The sequence below is a fragment of the Esox lucius genome, chromosome 12, assembly GCF_011004845.1.
Source record: "Esox lucius isolate fEsoLuc1 chromosome 12, fEsoLuc1.pri, whole genome shotgun sequence".
NCBI lineage: Eukaryota > Metazoa > Chordata > Actinopteri > Esociformes > Esocidae > Esox > Esox lucius.
This window is the reverse complement of record NC_047580.1, coordinates 14,233,115-14,252,733: the sequence shown is the minus strand read 5'-3', so window position 1 is coordinate 14,252,733 and position 19,619 is coordinate 14,233,115. Positions and strand designations below refer to the sequence as shown.

At 42.8% G+C, this 19,619-nt stretch overlaps 1 protein-coding gene across 3 annotated transcripts in view; it reads right to left on the bottom strand.

Annotated features, from left to right (window-relative positions):
- The window catches only part of mtor (mechanistic target of rapamycin kinase), an 84,559-nt gene that overhangs the window by 9,191 nt on the left and 55,749 nt on the right, over positions 1-19,619 (bottom strand). For all 3 annotated transcript variants that reach the window (XM_010875805.4, XM_010875804.4, XM_010875806.4), the window contains exons 31-39: positions 18,978-19,078; positions 18,007-18,122; positions 15,596-15,673; positions 14,690-14,797; positions 9,311-9,436; positions 5,330-5,461; positions 4,340-4,455; positions 1,391-1,508; positions 730-924 (exon numbers count right to left, since the gene is read on the bottom strand). In XM_010875805.4, the coding sequence (XP_010874107.1) occupies positions 730-924; positions 1,391-1,508; positions 4,340-4,455; positions 5,330-5,461; positions 9,311-9,436; positions 14,690-14,797; positions 15,596-15,673; positions 18,007-18,122; positions 18,978-19,078 (1,090 nt within the window). The remainder of the gene's footprint in view (positions 1-729; positions 925-1,390; positions 1,509-4,339; positions 4,456-5,329; positions 5,462-9,310; positions 9,437-14,689; positions 14,798-15,595; positions 15,674-18,006; positions 18,123-18,977; positions 19,079-19,619) is intronic.

The window sequence follows — 19,619 nt, the reverse complement described above, 5'->3', positions numbered from 1 at the left end:
CCTATCTGTCCCATAGCAACATCAGTGACTGAGAGACATCCTATCTGTCCCATAGCAACATCAGTGACTGAGAGACATCCTAACTGTCCCATAGCAACATCAGTGACTGAGAGACATCCTAACAGTCCCATAGCAACATCAGTGACTGAGAGACATCCTATCTGTCCCATAGCAACATCAGTGACTGAGAGACATCCTAACTGTCCCATAGCAACATCAGTGACTGAGAGACATCCTAACTGTCCCATAGCAACATCAGTGACTGAGAGACATCCTATCTGTCCCAAAGCAACATCAGTGACTGAGAGACATCCTAACAGTCCCATAGCAACATCATTGACTGAGAGACATCCTAACTGTCCCATAGCAACATCAGTGACTAAGAGACATCCCAACTGTCCCATAGCAACATCAGTGACTAAGAGACATCCTAACTGTCCCATAGCAACATCAGTGACAAGACAGCCAACTAGCAGCTTAAAACAAATGCACCTTTTCTTCCATTGTCATGAACAAGGGATTTAAACAAATCCTCAAGATACATGCATATTTGCTAGGTTTCCATGTAAGTTAGAATGTAACAGTACAGTGTGAAAAAACGAGGAAGGTGGAAAACATCCATCCATTGGAGAGCAGGGGTAAATCCCCATGTCCACCTTCCCTACTAGGTCTTCCCTGTATTCAAACCCTCCTTCTGAGGGTCAGCTGTGAGAACAACCACCACCTCACCTCATTGGCCTTCTTCTGGCCCGGTGAGGGCACAGGGCTGTGCTCGTTGCTGTCCACCTCGCTGTCGCTGTTGCTAGCCTCACTGTTGGCGCTGGCACCGCTGGCGTGGCGCTGCTTCTTGTCGTCCCGTCCCTGGTTCTGGTGTTTGTAGTGCAGCACCGCCTCAAAGTTCATCACGGCCCATGCGTGCCAGGCCTGCGGAAAGAGGTGCACCAGGTCAACAAACGCTTTTAATGACATACTTTGCATTTTGTTACAAGATACAAAATGACAGGTGAACATTTTTAAGAGCAAGTCCCAGTCTGTTAGCCAATGATCGTCAGGTTCACTGAGGGATTCGTGAGATGGCCTGAAGCAGTAGAGCCCTCGGGAAAAGTGTTTAAACAGACATCTATCATGCTCTTGGTGGTTGTGTAATAAGCTATGAGGGAGGTGGAGTAGAGGAGACTCAACAGAGGAAGACATTGGCTCTCCCTGCCTACAGGGTGAATATGCTCATATAAAACCCTAGCCAAGTTTAGTCAACCTCAGAGTTTACAAAAGGGCTGAGGGGAGCGGCGATTAGTGCGGGAGGACTGGAGCGCTGATTTCACGTCAAACGAGCGTGAAGTTCGCAGTGTGAATGCTGATGAAGTGACATGGATGTGACGAGGTCACTGACCTTGTACCAGTTGCGGTCGTGCTCCGTGGAGTGGCTGTAGTACTGGAGCACCTTGGGGATGGTGCTCTCATTGATCCCCTGCAGACTGAGTTGCCACTCGCCAAGCTTCAGGAAGCACCTAGTGAGGGAGGGAGACAAATCGTCCACAGATTACCTCCAATGCTTGTAAAGCGTTCTCAGTGTCGGAGACTATCCATTTAATCTCATTCATTGATCTAGAACCAACCGGTCCTCAGTCATGACACATACAAACGGATACAGGGGTGCAGATCCGCACTATGACGCCAGGAATACAGGCCCAAATCCGCATCGTGGCCCTCTAGGTCGACGCGACAAACACTGACGTCAGACGTGAGATAAAGCTCCTTGTGTAAGGCCTAGATGAATGCTTTCCATGTGATGTTTCCAGGCAATCCGTCAGGCCTTTGCATGGTGCTGATGCCAGAGACAGAGCTGAGACCCGACAAGACAAGCCCTCTATGGTTACTGGCATGAATGAGGACCGACCTGCGGTAAACTCTGGAGTCATATTTAAAAAGCCTGTTCTACTGTGGAAATGTCCCTAATATGTTGGGAAAGTTAGAACTTACACTATGCTCACTGTCACCGCACACTGCCTGAGGAGCTGGTGTTCAGCAGTCCATTACATGCAGGGCTTGGTGCTCACTGGCGCAGTCCATTACATGCAGGGCTTGGTGCTCACTAGCGCAGTCCATTACATGCAGAGGAACGGCGGGACATTTTGGAAAAGCCTCGCCTATATTTATCTTTACTTACTGAAAGGTTTTGGGAGCTCTTAAGTGATTTTCAAGGAAGTATTTTTTACATCAATGGGGAGTGTGAGGGAACATTGTGGTTGGTCTTCCCCGTGGGTGTGCTTGCTATATCAATAGTCCTAAAAGACAGTCAGGGCATACAGTGAAATAATCGAGTAATGTTTGCATTACCTGGTGTTTTTAACTGGGCGGTTTAGAACATGTCTGACAGGAAACTGGGGAGTGTAGCAGTTCATCACTCAGATCTTGAGTGCGCACTGTTCTGAGTGTTCTTCTAGTAAATGACAATCAGCATTATGTAACGCTGCTGAGTGCTTTTCCATGTGAAAATACAGTACGGGTTCAGTTAAGATCTGACAAACCGATTGTCCTCCAGAGAAACACAGTAAAAAGGTCTGCATGGAGAAATCCTAAAGCCAGTTACCAGCAGAGCTCACAGACAGGAGGTTCCATGGCTGCACATCTTATTATGATCAGTGCCTTGTAACTTAACCTGTTGGCAAACCAATAGCGCTTAAGGCACAATCAAACATTTTTCAAGGATGGGGCAAGGCACAGCAGGTGTGCACCATTCCACAGTGCCGACCTGTTTTCAGGAAAATATGTCAGCACGTCTGGAAGAAAAAGATTACACAGGTGTTTTCCCTGTCACATTCCACAGACAACAACCACCCCTGTCTGTAGGCGCAACAGCAAGTATGAGACAAACGATGAATTCTTGTTTCATGTTTGCCAATTCCCTCATTGTGTTGGTCTCTATTTGTTTTTACAGTAAGATAGCTTGAGTCTGTGTGTGTTAAATATGGGTGTGTCCGTGCTTCCAAGAGGAGTGGGCTCCCCACCAACAAGTCAACATATTCTTTTACCATTGCCTGTGTGCTTGTTTAGAGTTGTTTTAAGGCCAATGTGAAATACAGCCTATTAATATTTATTTGGAGTGTATCATTTTGTTGCCAAAATATTTTTCACATAAACACATGAATAAATAACGGTCCTGTAAAAGATATGTGGTATTCCTTCAAACGCTCATGAAGTCTGCCCCATGACAGAGAGCTTTTCGGGATCACGTTAGAAGTATTTTCATTGGTCCATTGAAAATACTCTTGCAGAGACATTCTGAATGCCTCTTTCATCCATCGATAGCAGTACACAAACGTTAAGCAAAAAATACAGGCAGCAAGCCTTGACTAGGACCTGAAAAGGGTGGCATTGTGGCAAAAACGAGCCATCCAACAGGATGACACACACCTCCAGTTACTTTCTGCCCGTAACAACTGATCACAATTCAGCTTGCCCAAGCCCAGTCCTCACAGAAGCCACCAGAGCACAGATCTTGGAACAGCATGACCCTCACTGTCCACCACCAGTGCTCAGCATCCATGTGTTAATAAAGAGGAAGCCAGGTAAAAACAGTCCAACTGAGAAACCAGGCCAAGGTGCCTGGATGCAGAGGGCCAGGCAGGGATGAGACAGGATGTGGTGTGGGCACAGGTAGGCCATGGCAAACCTCTTGCCAGAGACTCTTGAAAACCTGACCACAGCCAATGGTGTCTGGTCCCTTTTGTCTTAGAGGAACTATGTCACTACCTAATCTCCTTTAATAATACAAAACAGTAGTTATCGATACTGATGTTTGTTTTAATAAGTGCATTACATCAGAAGCTAGTTTGCATCAACTACCTTCACTTAAAGCACAGCAATTGTTTAACCTGCGAAATGTACACATTTTAAATGGCAACATCCTGGCATGACTGACTTTTGACTGGTACAGAAAGTTGTCTGTCTGACGTGGACCCACCCTGAGAGACATGTTTTCCCCCTATTGAAGGTGTCAAAAGAGTCTGTTATGGACTCAGATCCAAACGGCTATGGGCACCACGCCATGTGAGGTTGAAGATAAGTAGCTGGGGATGCCCTCTGGCTGACAGGTGACAGACTATGCGGAATAAAAAAAGAGAACACGTCTGGGCGAAGGAAGGGAGCGGTACAGGAGCAACACAACCAAAGTTGGGTCACGGGCATGGAGAAAGAACTCCTTCAGGGGACCCTTTACGCGAGGGGGAACAAGAAGGCTGGGAAAATGTTTGTGCGTTGATTCTTTTGAAAGCACACCGCAGTAACAAATAACGGAGTGTTTGACTTTTTCCCCTGATGCTCTTAGAGCAGCGCTGACCTGGCCATGAGCTTGTGGAGCTCCTGCTTGTGTTGCTGGTCCTCGGCGGCTATGGCGTGCTGGGCCTGTTGTTGCATCCCCTGGACAAAGTGCTGCATGTGCTGGAAAGCTTCGATCTGACGAGAGACAGAGACAACACACACAAGAGGCCACTCACATGAGACCAACTCTCCTGACATCAAACGGTCGAACTGGAGCCAAGGCTCTCTGCTGTTCTCCATTACACATACATCTGATAAGTCATACTCAGCTCCAATCTGATAAAATGCAACTGATTCTCTTTTATCCTTCCATTGGGCGGTTCTGAATAGTTGTGGCCAATGTTTAGTAGGGCACAGTGTCCTAAACCATTTTGGACAAACATACAAAAAAAATAACCTAACTGTCCGTAGTTTCCAAGGGTTCCTCTTACTGTTAAAATCGTTTTTTAAAACGTTTCCGTCCTACTGAACAGTACAGCGCCTGGCCAGTCCCGGCCCAGAGTGCAGTCAGATAGCTGCTCTCTGGCTGGCCCAGTCGGCATGTGTCATTGTGATTTGTTCCTTGAGAGCTGTGAGTGCTCCGGCAGCTGGCTCCAGCATAGGCCCGCCGCAGGCAGCAGCCGGCCAGACACGCTGGGCTCACACCTACGTAAGACCCAAACACTTCTCTAATGAGACCACGCTGGGAGACCCCGGGACCTCTGGAACGCGTGGGGCATGTGCGCCGGTGTGTCCAGGCTGTCCTGCGGCTCTAATAGTCAGGCTGGAATGAAGTGACATTTTTGTTGCCTTTTGCCCCTGGAAGGTTTATGCTCATTATTTCAGTCGGTTCCCTAACAGACAGGGATATTGGGTTGCATAACGCATTATAGTCCAGCGTAAGGTATAAACCTACACATGACAATCCTACCGGGACTGAGACGATTCCACACAGAGAGACAAAGCTTTCTTAAGTTCCACTCCAATTCAGAGGAAACCTTTTTGGACGATGATAGAGGTGACTACGTACCTTCCGTAGGCTTTTCCACATATACTTCATGTAGGCGTAGGTAACGTGCGGGTGGGCGGTGGGCAGCGGGTGGTCCAGCTGCTTGGACGGGTCCACCCCCAGGAGAAGGACCAGTGTCTTGTGGGCCAAAGCCTGGGAGCAAAGACAGACACATAAAAATACACTAAGGTTGGACAATATGACCATTTGGTGTAATCCTTTATTTTGACCAATTATAAAATGTATCCTTTTCACCTCTCCAGTGTTGACCAGAGGCTTTTTGAAGGGAAAACTTTGCTGGCTGGAAGTTTTAGAAGCTTACATTTCCATTTCTGTCCCGATCCCCAGATGATTTGAATGACATGTTTACATGTAGGCCACTTTTTAATAATCCACTACAGAATAAATCTAGAAGGCCATTAATGGAGTTCTATCACAGAACCTTTTATGTTGTTTGTGAAAAGCCTTAATAAAAACCCAGAATTCGTAATAATGAGACAGAGAACAGACCATGGTTTAGACTATTTCAACTTGACTGGCGCCACAATGTAAACACCAGAACACAGCAGGGCAGTATACAAAGACTTTCACTATAACTTAACTATTTTAATTTGATATACAATTTAATTTCAATGAACAGCTATATTAAACAGAAAGCTATTTCACCAAAGCATTGCAAAATGTATTGATGGCATACAGTACAGGTATAGTCATGGAATAAACATCTCACTCATGTAAATGCATGGGCTTTAAGATTTCCCAGTCCAAAACCCATATGCGCACACACAGCAGTGGTTCAATATATTGGACCATTAGATTTTATTAAAAAAGTTATTCTCTGTTAGCTTCCTACTTTCAACACAGTTGCTTGGCCAGTATGTTCCCGAACGGAGCCATGTAGCTATATATCCATGTGACGTTACAACATCTCTGCGTCTTGGGAGTATTGACAAAATCTATTCATTCTTTCTTTTAAATAAAACAAACTGTTTGGTGTTCAGCTGTAGACTATGAAATAAAAATAAAAAAATAAAAACAACACTTACATTTTATTCTGTAATCCCCATAAAACCTAGCAACAAAATGGGATACTGGTTCTTTTCACATTTCACCATTCATTTCTTCCACAGGGGATTTTTAGAATCACTTCAAGTAAGGTCTGAGCTTAGATTTTTGAGTTATGATAACTGTACAAATCTCATCAGGACATGGAAAAGTTTGCCACATTATTTGATTTAATTAACTCAAAAAATATATTTGCTTGTATTTAGCCAATATTAACAAAGGTGAACTAATCTTAGGAAACGAAACATTGTCCAAAACAGCTGTCCAAACCTTTAGCTGTCCCCGTGGATGTTCCTCAGGGTTTGATTTTTGGGCTGACCCATTATAACTATATTAATGATACTGTCCCCTTGGATGTTCCTCAGGGTTTGATTTTTGGGCTGACCCATTATCACTATATTAGTGATACTGTCCCCTTGGATGTTCCTCAGGGTTACCACACAATTTAATAATATCCAACAGGACTTTATAGACCTGCCTTCACCATGTCTACAGTGCTGTTTATTTGTATGTATTCTTACATTATGTAGTTATGTATATTTTGTCTGTTATTCTGTGTTGAAATATCTTTGGATGGGTTGTCAGTGAAAATCAAAACTGACTTTACCTGGATAAACAATGGTTAAAAAATAAATAAAAGGTAAAATGAACAGTAGCTCATTTCCCAAATATTCTAGCATGGCTAAGGTGTTAAGTTGCAGTTTTTAAATCAGATAAAAATAAATAACCAGATTGACAGCTGAGGCCCCTGAAATTAAACCCAAGCCAGCTGAACTTAGTTTTTCCATACCTCCCCTCTAATCAGGGGGTGATTTAGACCAAGGGCACCAGATGGGGGCAATTAATGATCAGGTTAAACAGAGAAGCTGCAGGATCCAGACCTTGAAAGTCCAGGTTGAATAACCCTGGTCTAAGATATTAGCATAAGCTATTCTCAAATCTTATTTTCTATTTATTCTCTAACATTAAAACATTTCTGGTACTCCAGAATGTTATGTGGAACTGATTTATTTGACGAACAACTGATGTTTATGTTCATTTACAAAACAATTTCAATATTAATAATAAATCCTAACAACTACAACAGGGTTTTACCCGCTTAATCACTAAACATTACACTGGGTGATGAATATAAATCAGGAATGTTTTAAATATTTAAATAAGTGGAATCGGATCCAAAAATCCTCTATCAGTCTGGCTTTAGTCAGATTAACCTAATTCAACTTGTCATCTAATCATCAGGCCCTTGATTAGGTGAGCCAGGTGTGATAGTTCAGGTCATCATTGTCAAAGTGTTGGGAACTGTAGGGAAGGTTTCAGAACTAACAGCTTCCCTATCCCCACCCGAACCTTATGAACTTACAGTATAGAGACCCCCAGGATTTATCAGGCCTGTTTGAAACTTGTGCTAAATAAACCACACTACTGCCTTTTTTGCCCATAATCATGTCCTTTGCTTGACTTTTGATGTATGCTCCTGAGAGCAAAAACATCTATGACTTCTAAAAAGATTTTCGAAGGGTTTTGTGTTGCCACTGGAATGCAGGACGGCTCTGCCTGCAATCTGCTCCAATCACCGACCATAAGATTGGCATCATGGGGGGAAATTGTGACAGTTATTATATGGGTTTGAGCTACGGTTTCTAAATAGTGCGGTTTAGGAGGTACTTTACAGTAGTTCCTGTGAGAGTTGAGTTCCGCATCAAAGGAACACTGTCAAACCTGCCCGATCAATTTCAAATCCAAGATATATATTTTTTTCTATACATTTATTCCAAGTGAAGAACATTTTTAAGTATATAAAAATATAAAAAAACATAGTGGAGTTTTTTTGGAACAAGCTTTTGGTTTTAAAGAGTCTGAGGAATATACTTAACTGAATCCTAATATATAAGCTGTGCTATACTGGCTGTATATAACACTACCTATGGCCTGATTGCCTAACTAGTTTAAGGCATATGGGCAAAATGATTCATTTTATCCAGTAAACAATTCTTTTAACACACAAATGAAAAGAGAAAAAAATATTGATCTACATAAATTGAGCAACGGATAATAAGAAATAACTAAAATCCCTATTATTTTTAGGGCACTAATATAAAAGCCTAAAACCAAGGAAACAGTAGTAAACCAGCCTGGTAAAGGACACAAGTGCATCTTGGTCCCCATGCACAATGAGGTAAAAGGTTGAAGAGACGAAGAATCCTAGGGTCAGAGCTGGGGAGCTACAGAACTTTGTTGCATCATAGGGTCACAAAGTCGCCAAATCTACAATTAGACGTAACCTCCATGCCAATAGTTTATTTGGAACTGTTCCCAGAACAAACAGCAGCAGCGGAATTGGCGTAAGAACAAAAATTTCTGTGCAGAAACAACCCTAATACCTACTGTAATATGGTGGTGGATGTCTGATGTTATGGGGTTGTTCTACTTCATTGTTTCTACGAAGTACGAGGTCATTTTAGCCTAAAACCTGGTTGCATCTGCCAAGAAGCTGAAACTTGGCTGCAATTTAATCTTAAGTGTTAAAGCCATTTTTAAAGAACATTCAATGCCTGTACACCAGTGAACGCTCTCATTGCTTTAATGAGTGAAAGTTCTTTGTTAAACCTGGTCAAAACGTTACACTGAGAACAATGAGCTGGACAAGAGAGTCTTAAATCATGATTTTATAGGCTCCCAAATGACAGTCAGCGCACCAGTGCAGCCAGGAGTTTAAATCCTGGTTACGACACACTGAAAAAGTCCTAGAGACGTTACAAATTGGCTCAGTATTTTGTGGGTTGGATGGGTAGAATGTCAGACAGTCCTGTCTTTATACAGTAATTGATATACAAGGATAACTGGCAGATGTGGAACCGGTAAAGAAAATAACCCCTGCTAACATGACTGTTTTGAAGCATTTGGCAACTCCAACAGAGTTGCTGGTAAACTCACCAGGCGTCCACTCTTTCCACAGAGGCTAGCGTACTTGAGCCAAGTCCTCATGTCCTCGTGGGGGTTGATGACCAGCGAGCGAACCATTAGGATCCTCTGCCAGTCCTCCACAATCCGCTGGCAACCCTAGTGACATATAAAAAGAGCTGTCAATCAATAATATCATCAGATGCATTTGGGAAAGCCCTGAACTTCAGCAGTTGTCACAAGTGCTTTACAGGAAACACAATCACACTTGAACACAATGAACACACAAACTACCAGAATAATTAACAGTGAAACTAGGGCAAGATCAATAGCTGTGAAGGTTAGGGTAAAAGAAAGAACCGAGGAGCAGTGAATTTGATTTTGGAATACTGTAATCTGCAAAATTGGAGTTATTTGAAAAGGTATGGAACCTCACTAACAGGAGGCAAGTATGACATTAGTGAAGTGATAAAGGGACAATGTTTATACAGGTACCTTGTTGACCTGACATGGCATCAATTTAATAAATACTTAACAGATGTAAATATTAACCTTTTTGAGTTAGTGTCTGCGCAACAGGTACGTTTGTGTCTGCGTGGTGTGATATTTTCTCTCATTCACACTATTTGCACATTGCTAAAATACTGAACATATCTAATGACTAATTTCATCCTGAAACTGGAAAAATGAAGTACAGGATTTCTTGTACACTATAAGGCTCACACCCACTTTCTTGCCTCAATATGGAGTTCCATCTTAACGTGTAGCAACCTGACCAAGGCCTAAGAAGACTCCAAGGGTTGTTTTCATTTGCAATTAGGATGGCAAGGGAGCTAACTACACACAAAACATCAATTTCTTTTGTATTCTGCCAATTTACTGAAAAGACCAGTGTTTGTATCGAGTCAACGTTGACCTCATTTTCCTCCAGAACAGTGCTTTTGGTGCTTATTTAATTGAATCTTTCAACATACTAAACATGATTTAACTCAGAAACTACCAATTAAATAATCCTAACCATTGTAGTTGTGATGAGCCTGTCAGGAAGCAAAATGTTTGGAAAAGGTTTAACACGTGTTACACAACATAAATAAGGAAAGTTCAGTAGGTTTCCCATAGAGGATTGAGTTCATGTCCCCAACAGACCTACACTACCCACCACAAGACCTGGAACACAACAATCCTCACAGGGTGCTGTGGACCTTCATACAATGCAGAGTCCAAGGTAAGCTGTGAAAGACTTCGGCATTACAAGCCATGGTTGGTTCCTTTTGCTACCTTCAGGGAAGCAGTACCGGAGCATCAGGCCCTGGGATATCTTGTACCTTCTAGAAATAAAGACTGGTGAACAAATAATAAGCTTATTTATCCAACCCGATTGAGGTGAACAAAAACTATCCAAAATGTATCTTTGATACAGTTGCAAAGTTAACAAAAAAGCAATGCTTATCAAGTGAATTGGGTCTTCACATCAGCAGTAACGAATACATGAACTTTTTTGATGAAAAGATCATCACAATTAGAAAGCAAATAACTGACTCCTCCTTAAATACGTATAGTCCTCAAATCTTTGTTGTCGTGAGAATGTCATGAACCTCCCTGATCTGGTGTGAATAGGGACACTTAAATTTTTTGACCCTGTATCGCTTGACACGTTCACTAAATTAGTAATAAGTTCTAAACCCACACAATTTCAACTAGACCCGATACCAACAAAACTACTTATCTAGCACTGGAAGGAGCTACTACCAGTGCTAGATAAGCCAATGTTGAATGTAATTAATTGCTCCCTATCCTCCGGATGTGCACCAAACTTACTAAAAATAGTGGAAATAAATCCTCTTCTGAAAATATCAAATCTGGATCCAGATATATTAAACAATTATAGGCCAATATCTAACCTCCCATTCCTCTCAAAAATCGTAGAAAAATGTGTTTCCCAACATCTGAATGCATTCCTGAAGACAAATAACATATATGAAATTCTCTAGTCCCATCATAGCACTGAGACTGCACTCATGAAGGTCAAAAATGACCTTCAAATGGCCTCAGACAAAGGCATCTGTTCTGTTGCTTCTTGAACTAAGTGCTGCTTTTGACAATATTGATCACTCCAGTCTCTTAGAGAAACTGGAAACCCATATTGGGCTACGTGGACACATTCTAGTCTGGTGTAAATCTTATTCATCTGAAAGATATGAATTCGTATGTGTGGATGGCATGTCCTCTGACAAATCAAAGGTATGTTTTGGTGTTCCTCACGGGTCGGTTTTGGGCCCATTATTGTTACCATTATATACAGTATCTCACAAAAGTGAGTACACCCCTCACATTTTTGCAAATATTTGATTATATCACTGAAGAAATGACACTTTGCTACAATGTTAAGTAATGAGTGTACAGCTTGTATAACAGTGTACATTTGCTGTCCCCTCAAAATATCTCAACACACAGCCATTACTGTCTAAACCGCTGGCAACAAAAGTGAGTACAAAAGTGAGTGAATGGGGAGGTTTTATCTCACACTCCCTCATACTGGTCACTGGAAGTTCAACATGGCAAAGAACTCTGAGGATCTGGAAAAAAAAGAAAAGAATTGTTGCTCAACATAAAGATGACCTAGGCTATAAAAAGATTGCCATGACCCTGATACTGAGCTGCAGCATGGTGGCCAAGACCATACAGCAGTTTAACAGGACAGGTTTCACTCAGAACAGGCCTTGCCATGGTCGACCAAAGAGGTTGAGTGTACGTGCTCAGCGTCATATCCAGAGGTTGTCTTTGGGAAATAGACGTATGAGTGCTGCCAGCATTGCTGCAGAGGTCGAAGGGGTGGGGGGGTCTGCCTGTCAGTGCTCAGACCATACCCCGCACACTGCATCAAATTGGTCTGCATGGCTGTCGTCCCAGAAGGAGGCCTCTTCAAAAGATGATGCACAAGAAAGCCCGCCAACAGTTTGCTAAAGACAAGCCGACTAAGGACATGGATTACTGGAACCACGTCCTGTGATCTGATGAGACCAAGATAAACGTATTTGGTTCAGATGGTGTCAAGCGTGTGTAGCGGCAACCAGGTGAGGAGTACAAAGACAAGTGTGTCTTGCCTACCGTCAAGCATGGTGGTGGGAGTGTCATGGTCTGGGGCTGCATTAGTGCTGCTGGCACTGAGGAGGTACAGTTCATTGAGGGAACCATGAATGCCAACATGTACTGTGACATACTGAAGCAGAGCATGATCCCCTCCCTTCGGAGACTGGGCCACAGGGCAGTATTCCAACATGATAACGACCACGAACACACCTCCAAGACGACCACTGCCTTGCTAAAGAACCTGAGGTTAAACGTGATGGACAGGCCAAGCCCCACAGAGCATCTGAGGGGCATCCTCAAACGGAAGGTGGAGGAGCGCAAGGTCTCTAACATCCACCAGCTACGTGATGTCGTCATGGAGGAGTGGAAGAGTACTCCAGTGGCAACCTGTTAACCTCTGGTGATCTCCATGCCTAAGAAGGTTAAGGCAGTGCTGAAAAATAATGGTGGCCACACAAAATATTGACACTTTGTGCCTAATTTGGACATTTTCACTTAGGGGTGTACTCACTTTTGTTGCCAGCGGTTTAGACATTAATGGCTGTGTGTTGTGTTATTTTGAGGGGACAGCAAATTTACACTGTTATACAAGCTGTACACTCAGTACTTTACATTGTAGCAAAGTGTCATTTCTTCAGTGTGGTCACATGAAAAGATAAAATCAAATATTTACAATAATGTGAGATACTGTATGCTGCCTCTGGGTGATGTCATCAATTTTCACTGTTGTGCTGATGAAGCATTCATTCTTATTTTTTTCATGAAACATGGAGGAAGCCCCAAAATTAGCTACTTGGGAAGCATGCATTTCAGATATTAGGAAGTGGATGACAGAGAACTTCTTGCTTTTAAACTCAAGAAGAACAGAAATGCTTTCTTTAGGACCCAAAAAACAAAGTTTTGTTGGCAGAACTTGACGGTTGTATGGTCGTATCCTAAAAAACTCTGGGAAACCTTGGCATTACCCTCGACCCTGACCTCTCCTTTGATGAACATAAAAAATATATCTGGAGAGCTGCTTTTTTCAATCTTCAGAATATTGCAAAATATCTGAAACGTTTTAGTAAAAACTGGTGCAGAAAAACTCATCCAAGCTTTTTTGTCACTAGATTAGATTACTGCAATGCTCTTCTCTCCAGTTACCATGATAAATTAATAAACAAACTTCAATGAATGCTGATCACAGCTGCTAGAATCCTAACTAGAACAAAATAAAAATAACACATTACTCCAGTACTAGCCTCTTCACATTTTTAGGGCCCCCAGATAGGGCCACAGGGTCAATGGACCCCTCTGTCTTTAGGTTTTACACTGCTATATTATTGTGCTGGGGGAGTAGGGTTAGTTCTCCTTCTCCACTGTAAATCATTGTAAACCTAAGGAATGCACAGTCAACATTTTCTTTTCTCGTGCTCCGTTGAAATTTAGGAGGACATGAGGTTTTGGCCCACACCTCCCAAGCACCAGGCTCTACAGACTTGTTGCTGCCACTGTCCAAAGTCCTCCTGGCTGTGCTGCAGATCAAGACGACACCTGACGATTCCAGCTGCCAGTCTGATAACCACCCCCCCAGCACACATCCACTCGGCTGTCCCTGTTCTTGTCCATCTGCTTATGCTTCTGAGCTGGATTACGTTTTATAGCCATTGAAATCAACTTGTTATCCCTGTGAGAGACACAAAGTCACGCTGTTTTGTAGCCTAAAAAAGGACCATGTCTTTTTCCTCCTCTGGGTTTTTCTATAGGCTAACTGTGGTATTAGTATTACACTGTACTGTTAAACCATGTCTAGGACCATATAGCCCTTCACACTGATGTGGTATTAGTATTTCATTGTACTGTTGTTAAACCCTTTGGATGTTTTTCACTGGAAGGCATGTAGCTGTTGCATTCAGCACCGCATAAATATAGTTTTTTGTTCCCTGAACTCTTAACTTCTCCATTTCAGTTGATGTCATTTACCAACCTCACTAGGTTCAATCAAAGTGAATAAACAGTGTGCTAGGCTGTCCAGATGTGTTTGCATGGGGTAGGGAACATCAAGTGAACAGGGAACACATGCTAAACCCGTTAAGATGCACAGAACATTATTCAAACTAAAGTGGTCTCCTATGCACCGTCATTCCTCATTTTTCAGTTCAGGGTGAGTGTGTGTCTATGATCCACTGAACTCATCTGTTATAGCACATTTCACACGCCCTCTTAAGCACCATCTCTCACATTTCTTAGCGTGTGTCTATGAATGCGTGTGTATGTGGCTGTGCGCGTACGTACTTGTGAGTGTGTGCGTGTGTGTGAGAGTGTTAGAACTCCAGTGTGTACCTGCAGTCTTTCCCACCAGGTCTCTCGGATGATGTCCCTCCTCTCCGGGACCAGCTTGTACTGAATGACCTCCTCCAGCTCCGACAGCATCTGACATGACACCATGGCCTGGAGCGACACAACCACAGTCAGTCACTAAACAGCACACCCTCCTCTGCCAGCACCACACTAAACATTCAGAACCTGCTCAAAAGTGCATTTTTGGACGTTTCTATTTAATGTACCTGAACTACAATCTTTCAGGTATTAAAACTGTTGTGGAACAAATGTAGGCTGTATGTAACCCGTGTCAGGGTTGGGGGGTTCCATTCCCACAGGGGCCAAGTACAAAAATAGGTAAGTCTGCTAAATCACTAGAATGTAAATGCAGAATTGCAGGGCTACCAAAATAAATACACATTTACTCTTTCATCTTTACTGGCTGTGATCTCTGTTGACCATTTTCACACAAAGCTCAGTCAATAAAAATTCCCTGATTAGAGACTGACAGCTGGACGAGAGCCAAGCAAATGTTCGCCTTTGATGAAACTTGCAATCATTATAAGCCTGAACACTGATGCAGACATTTAATCAGACAACATCAGCATAGGACAAACTGTCATGTCACTCCTGACGCTCAGAAAGGTTTGTTTTAGTACACCAAAGGGATGTAAAACAGCTACACCTTTTTGGGCTACTAACTTGAAGGAGCTTTCAACTGACGCTAAGCTGATGATAGCATCTCACTATGAAAATATATAGTACCTGGTTATATATGATTGGAATGAAATAGCTGGCCAGCACACGCAAATAATACTGAAGATTTATTACTGGCGGCCACAATGGATGCCAATCAACTATTAATCAATCATCATTCGGTTGAATCTGCAAATGTTCTTGTCAAACAGTGTAGAGTGATGTTCTTACCCCATATGCTCTACTGTAACTCTCTCCAGCCATGGCTGTCAGCTCTGCGTCCAGCAGATCTCTGGCCTTGTCGATGCACTTGAATAGACACAAAATTACTTTTCAGTTACCTGCTACAACATAAAGAGTGGACAATAACACAATGAATTAAGCCAAACAAAGTAAAACCTCTATCAATGAAAAATAATGTGGGGGATCCATAATCCATTGCTCCTCCACCATCTCTCCATCACAACCCAACCCAACCCAATTAAGGAAAAAATGCATCCCAAATGCCAGCCAACTCCCAAAGAATGTATACTACTTTTGACCACCCTGTGTGCAATTAGGGAATAGGGTGTAATTTGGGACACAAAAGTAGTCTAGACTCAATCCCTCCTACACATAACCTGTGTCAACTCCAGGCACCTCCAGCAAGACAAAACTATGTGTTGGGACAGAAACACAATTCATACAACAACCTGCCTCAGTAAAGGCTTGGAATAGCACATGGGTTAGCCATGGAATAGCACACCCTGATTTGCCATGGAAAAGGACACCATGATTGGCCATGCCAAAACAGACACGTCATGATGATTTGATTGAGCCAGCCAGATGGCTTGTAAACACAGGAAACAAGATTTCTATCTGCACCACTGCCAATGAGTTTTATATGGGCAGGCAAATGTACTGCTAAGGACCTCGCACATTTAAACAACTTTCAAATTGTTATGTAATAGTCACTTGGCCTCAAATCTCATTGCTCTTTGACAAAGCATCCCAGCTACATTTACACTTGGTTTTATGTGAACAAACAAAACATTCAGAGAAAGAGACAGACCTGGGGGGGGGGGGGGGGGGAGAAAGGGAATTAAAGGAGGTGAGAGTATGAGAAAGAAAATGGGGGAAAAAGCTGAATCAAGTGAAAAACAACACAAAGGGCCATGAATATTTTTTTTGAAATACCTGCCCCAGTGTCACCCAAATACAGTATTCTGAACACAGTCATTACCCAGGAGCAGATGAGGGAGAACACAGCTGCCTGAAAGCATTCTTTTGTGGAGTGATTATGTGTCAGATCGCCTGACAGCCAATCAAACTAAGAGACGGACAGACAGGTGTCTGAGATTGGACTGCAATTAGACACTCTTAGCGTCTTGAGTCAGCAGCTGGTCATTTTATCTGAGACTTACTGTACCTCCTGTGGAAATGTGGCTAACGCATAGTAGCATCATCTGTCTTCCCTTCTCACTCAATAGGTAGGACCAGTACAAAGACCAATCAACAGGACCTGGTTTATCCATCTCACTAAAGCCAGACGATGAGGACTAGCATTGATTTAAGAGCACAATAAGCACTCCAGATGGGTGACAGGGGCTGTGGATACATCGCCATTGTAAATGGCTGTTGTCAGGGAAAGCAACACTGTTTTGTCTACAGATGCTGTAAGAACCCATAAATCATTTCACCTGATTTATAACAATGCCATATGATGTCTGAAGCACATTCATGCTCTCCACCTCCTAATACATGTCTCTGTAACCTCCCTGAAGACGGAAGAAAACGGTCTGGAATCAAAACACTTAAGCACGAGGATTATCAAGCATATCCGGAAGACAATTCCCCATCTGGTTTTCATTCAACGACTACAAGCACATTGTCAATCAGCCGCTTTTCTCCTTATTCAATGGGGGGGGGGGGGAACCTATTGTCCACACCTGGAGTTCATCGAAGAATTACAGAGGAGACAGAGTCAGGGTGCACATCCCGGAGGGCTGGGTTAGTGTGTAACGGGCTGGATGGGTCTACAGGGGCCGGGGGAACAGCTGTACACTGCAGTCTGTAGTTGATCCAGACCCAGTCAGACAAACCCCTGGAATCTGGCCTGGACCCATCCACCTCCAGAGACCATGAGCTCATCCCAGACTGCAGCGCAATCCCACAAGGGAGCACGAGTTATGGGGCAGACCTTGTTGATATTCTAGCACCTCTTATTTTACTCCAGGGTGAAAGTTACCATAATATATGATTAGGAGTAATGTAACATTTACACATCAGAGAAATGCCCCTTTGTGGAATAAAATGTTGCTGGAGGTTCTACATCCCAACTAATGAGGCTAGAATGAAGGATAATTCATCTATGAATGTATTTTCTTAGCAATAATAAAGTGGCAAGAAACTTAGCAACCGTTGCACATTTGGGTGTTAAAGTGCCAGTAAAGCAGCATTTTGGAAAAGATTGATCCTACAGAAAATCTATTTAACACTTGGTTTTGTCTCGGGTTAGTGCATGTCTGGTTTGTGTTCTTTATAACCCTTACCTAAAATGATCCCTCAATGGAATTGAATGTGTTGGAGTTAGCCTCACTTAATGGGGTCTGGGGCCCTTTGCACCCAGCCAATAAACAATAGAGGAAATGTTGATGTGTCACCTGCTGAGCCAATGAGAATAAGTCCTGGTGTAGAGCCAGCACAGCCCTGTAGAAGGCCCCATCGTGTGTGTCCCTGGGGATCATACACGTGTACTCCTCCATGCTGTCCCAGTGGCCTATACAAACACACACGCACGCACGCACGCACACACACACACACACACACACGAACACACACAAACACATCAGCAAAGGTTTTGGAATGGGATTTGGAATAGGATTTTAGCAGTGTACACTGAACTACCAAATGCAATGGTAGCTGAATATATTAACATTTACGATTCCCCCAGAAATAAATAAAAGACTAAACCAGTCCTAATATCTGCCAGATATGGAATGAGTCATAGAAAAACACAGGGCAGACTTATTGTTCTTTCATGTCTCTGTTTCCTCAAGGTAGCAGTTAAAGACTGTAGTCAATGTTTGGTTTTGTATGGGGTACACGGGGGTCAGCAGTAATGCACTGTGTTCGGGTTACGGATCGTGCTCTAATGTAATGAAGCCATTCGCCCCCTGGGCTCCATAAGCAGTAAGTGTGGTCTTGGTACCATAACATGCGGTAACATACTGAAGGCTGGCAAAAGCAGGGGAAGTGTTTATCTCCACCATTGCACATTATGATAAAGGTATGTATGGGTGGATGCCATTCACGTCTGGATGATGGAGATGTCTCTGTTATTATTACTGGTCGGCTTCATTTTCAGCCAGTTAAAGATAATGGACACCGGCTTACCGTAAAGTTCTCCCATGGTAGCCTTATAGCAGAGGTGTGGCATCATATTATAAAATGTCTTCTGTTCTGCCATACAAAACCACTTTTTGAATGTATCGCATTACATAGCGATATTTCTTTATTAGAAAATCCATTAGCTACTGCTTCTCGTCCTGAGAAATGTAAACGTGATAATTAAAGCAGTTATAAAGCGACGTTCTAAGAGCTGTAGGTGATGGGCCGGATGGAGAGCTCTTACCTAGACCCCAAGCTGCAGCCGCCGCCATCCGGGCCATTTTAGCTTGTGTGTCTTCAGTGACCAGAGTCCACTCCTCACAGCACTGCTGATGCAACTGGCCCCTGAGCAGCGGAAAGCATTAAAAAAGATGAAGCTCATTACTACTACTTATATTTTGTATCTTACATACACGCTGTTCCTTTGTAACAGGGACGCGCTTAAGAGCCCGCGCACGCACACAAATGAGAGAGAAAATCACTGCTTCATTAAAGTAAACTGACGCCTGTATTGGTGTTCTCTGTGGTCCAGGCTATGGGAATTGTTCTTTTGGGCCAGAAATCATATAAAATACAGTTCTAAAATTGTCTTATGAGTACAGTGGAGAAACAACTTTCAGAGTTAAGGCTTGGCCCATGGCATCACAGAGATTTGCGTCTGATAGATGAAGTGGCACCTAATCATGGTACAATATACAGGTGCTGGTAATAAAATTTGAATATCATCAAAAAGTTGATTTATTTCAGTAATTCCATTCACAAAGTGAAACTTGTATAATGTATACATTCATTCCACACAGACTGATATATTTCAAGTGTTTATTTCTTAAAATGTTGATGATTATAACTGAAAACCCCAAATTCAGTATCTCAGGACATTTGAATA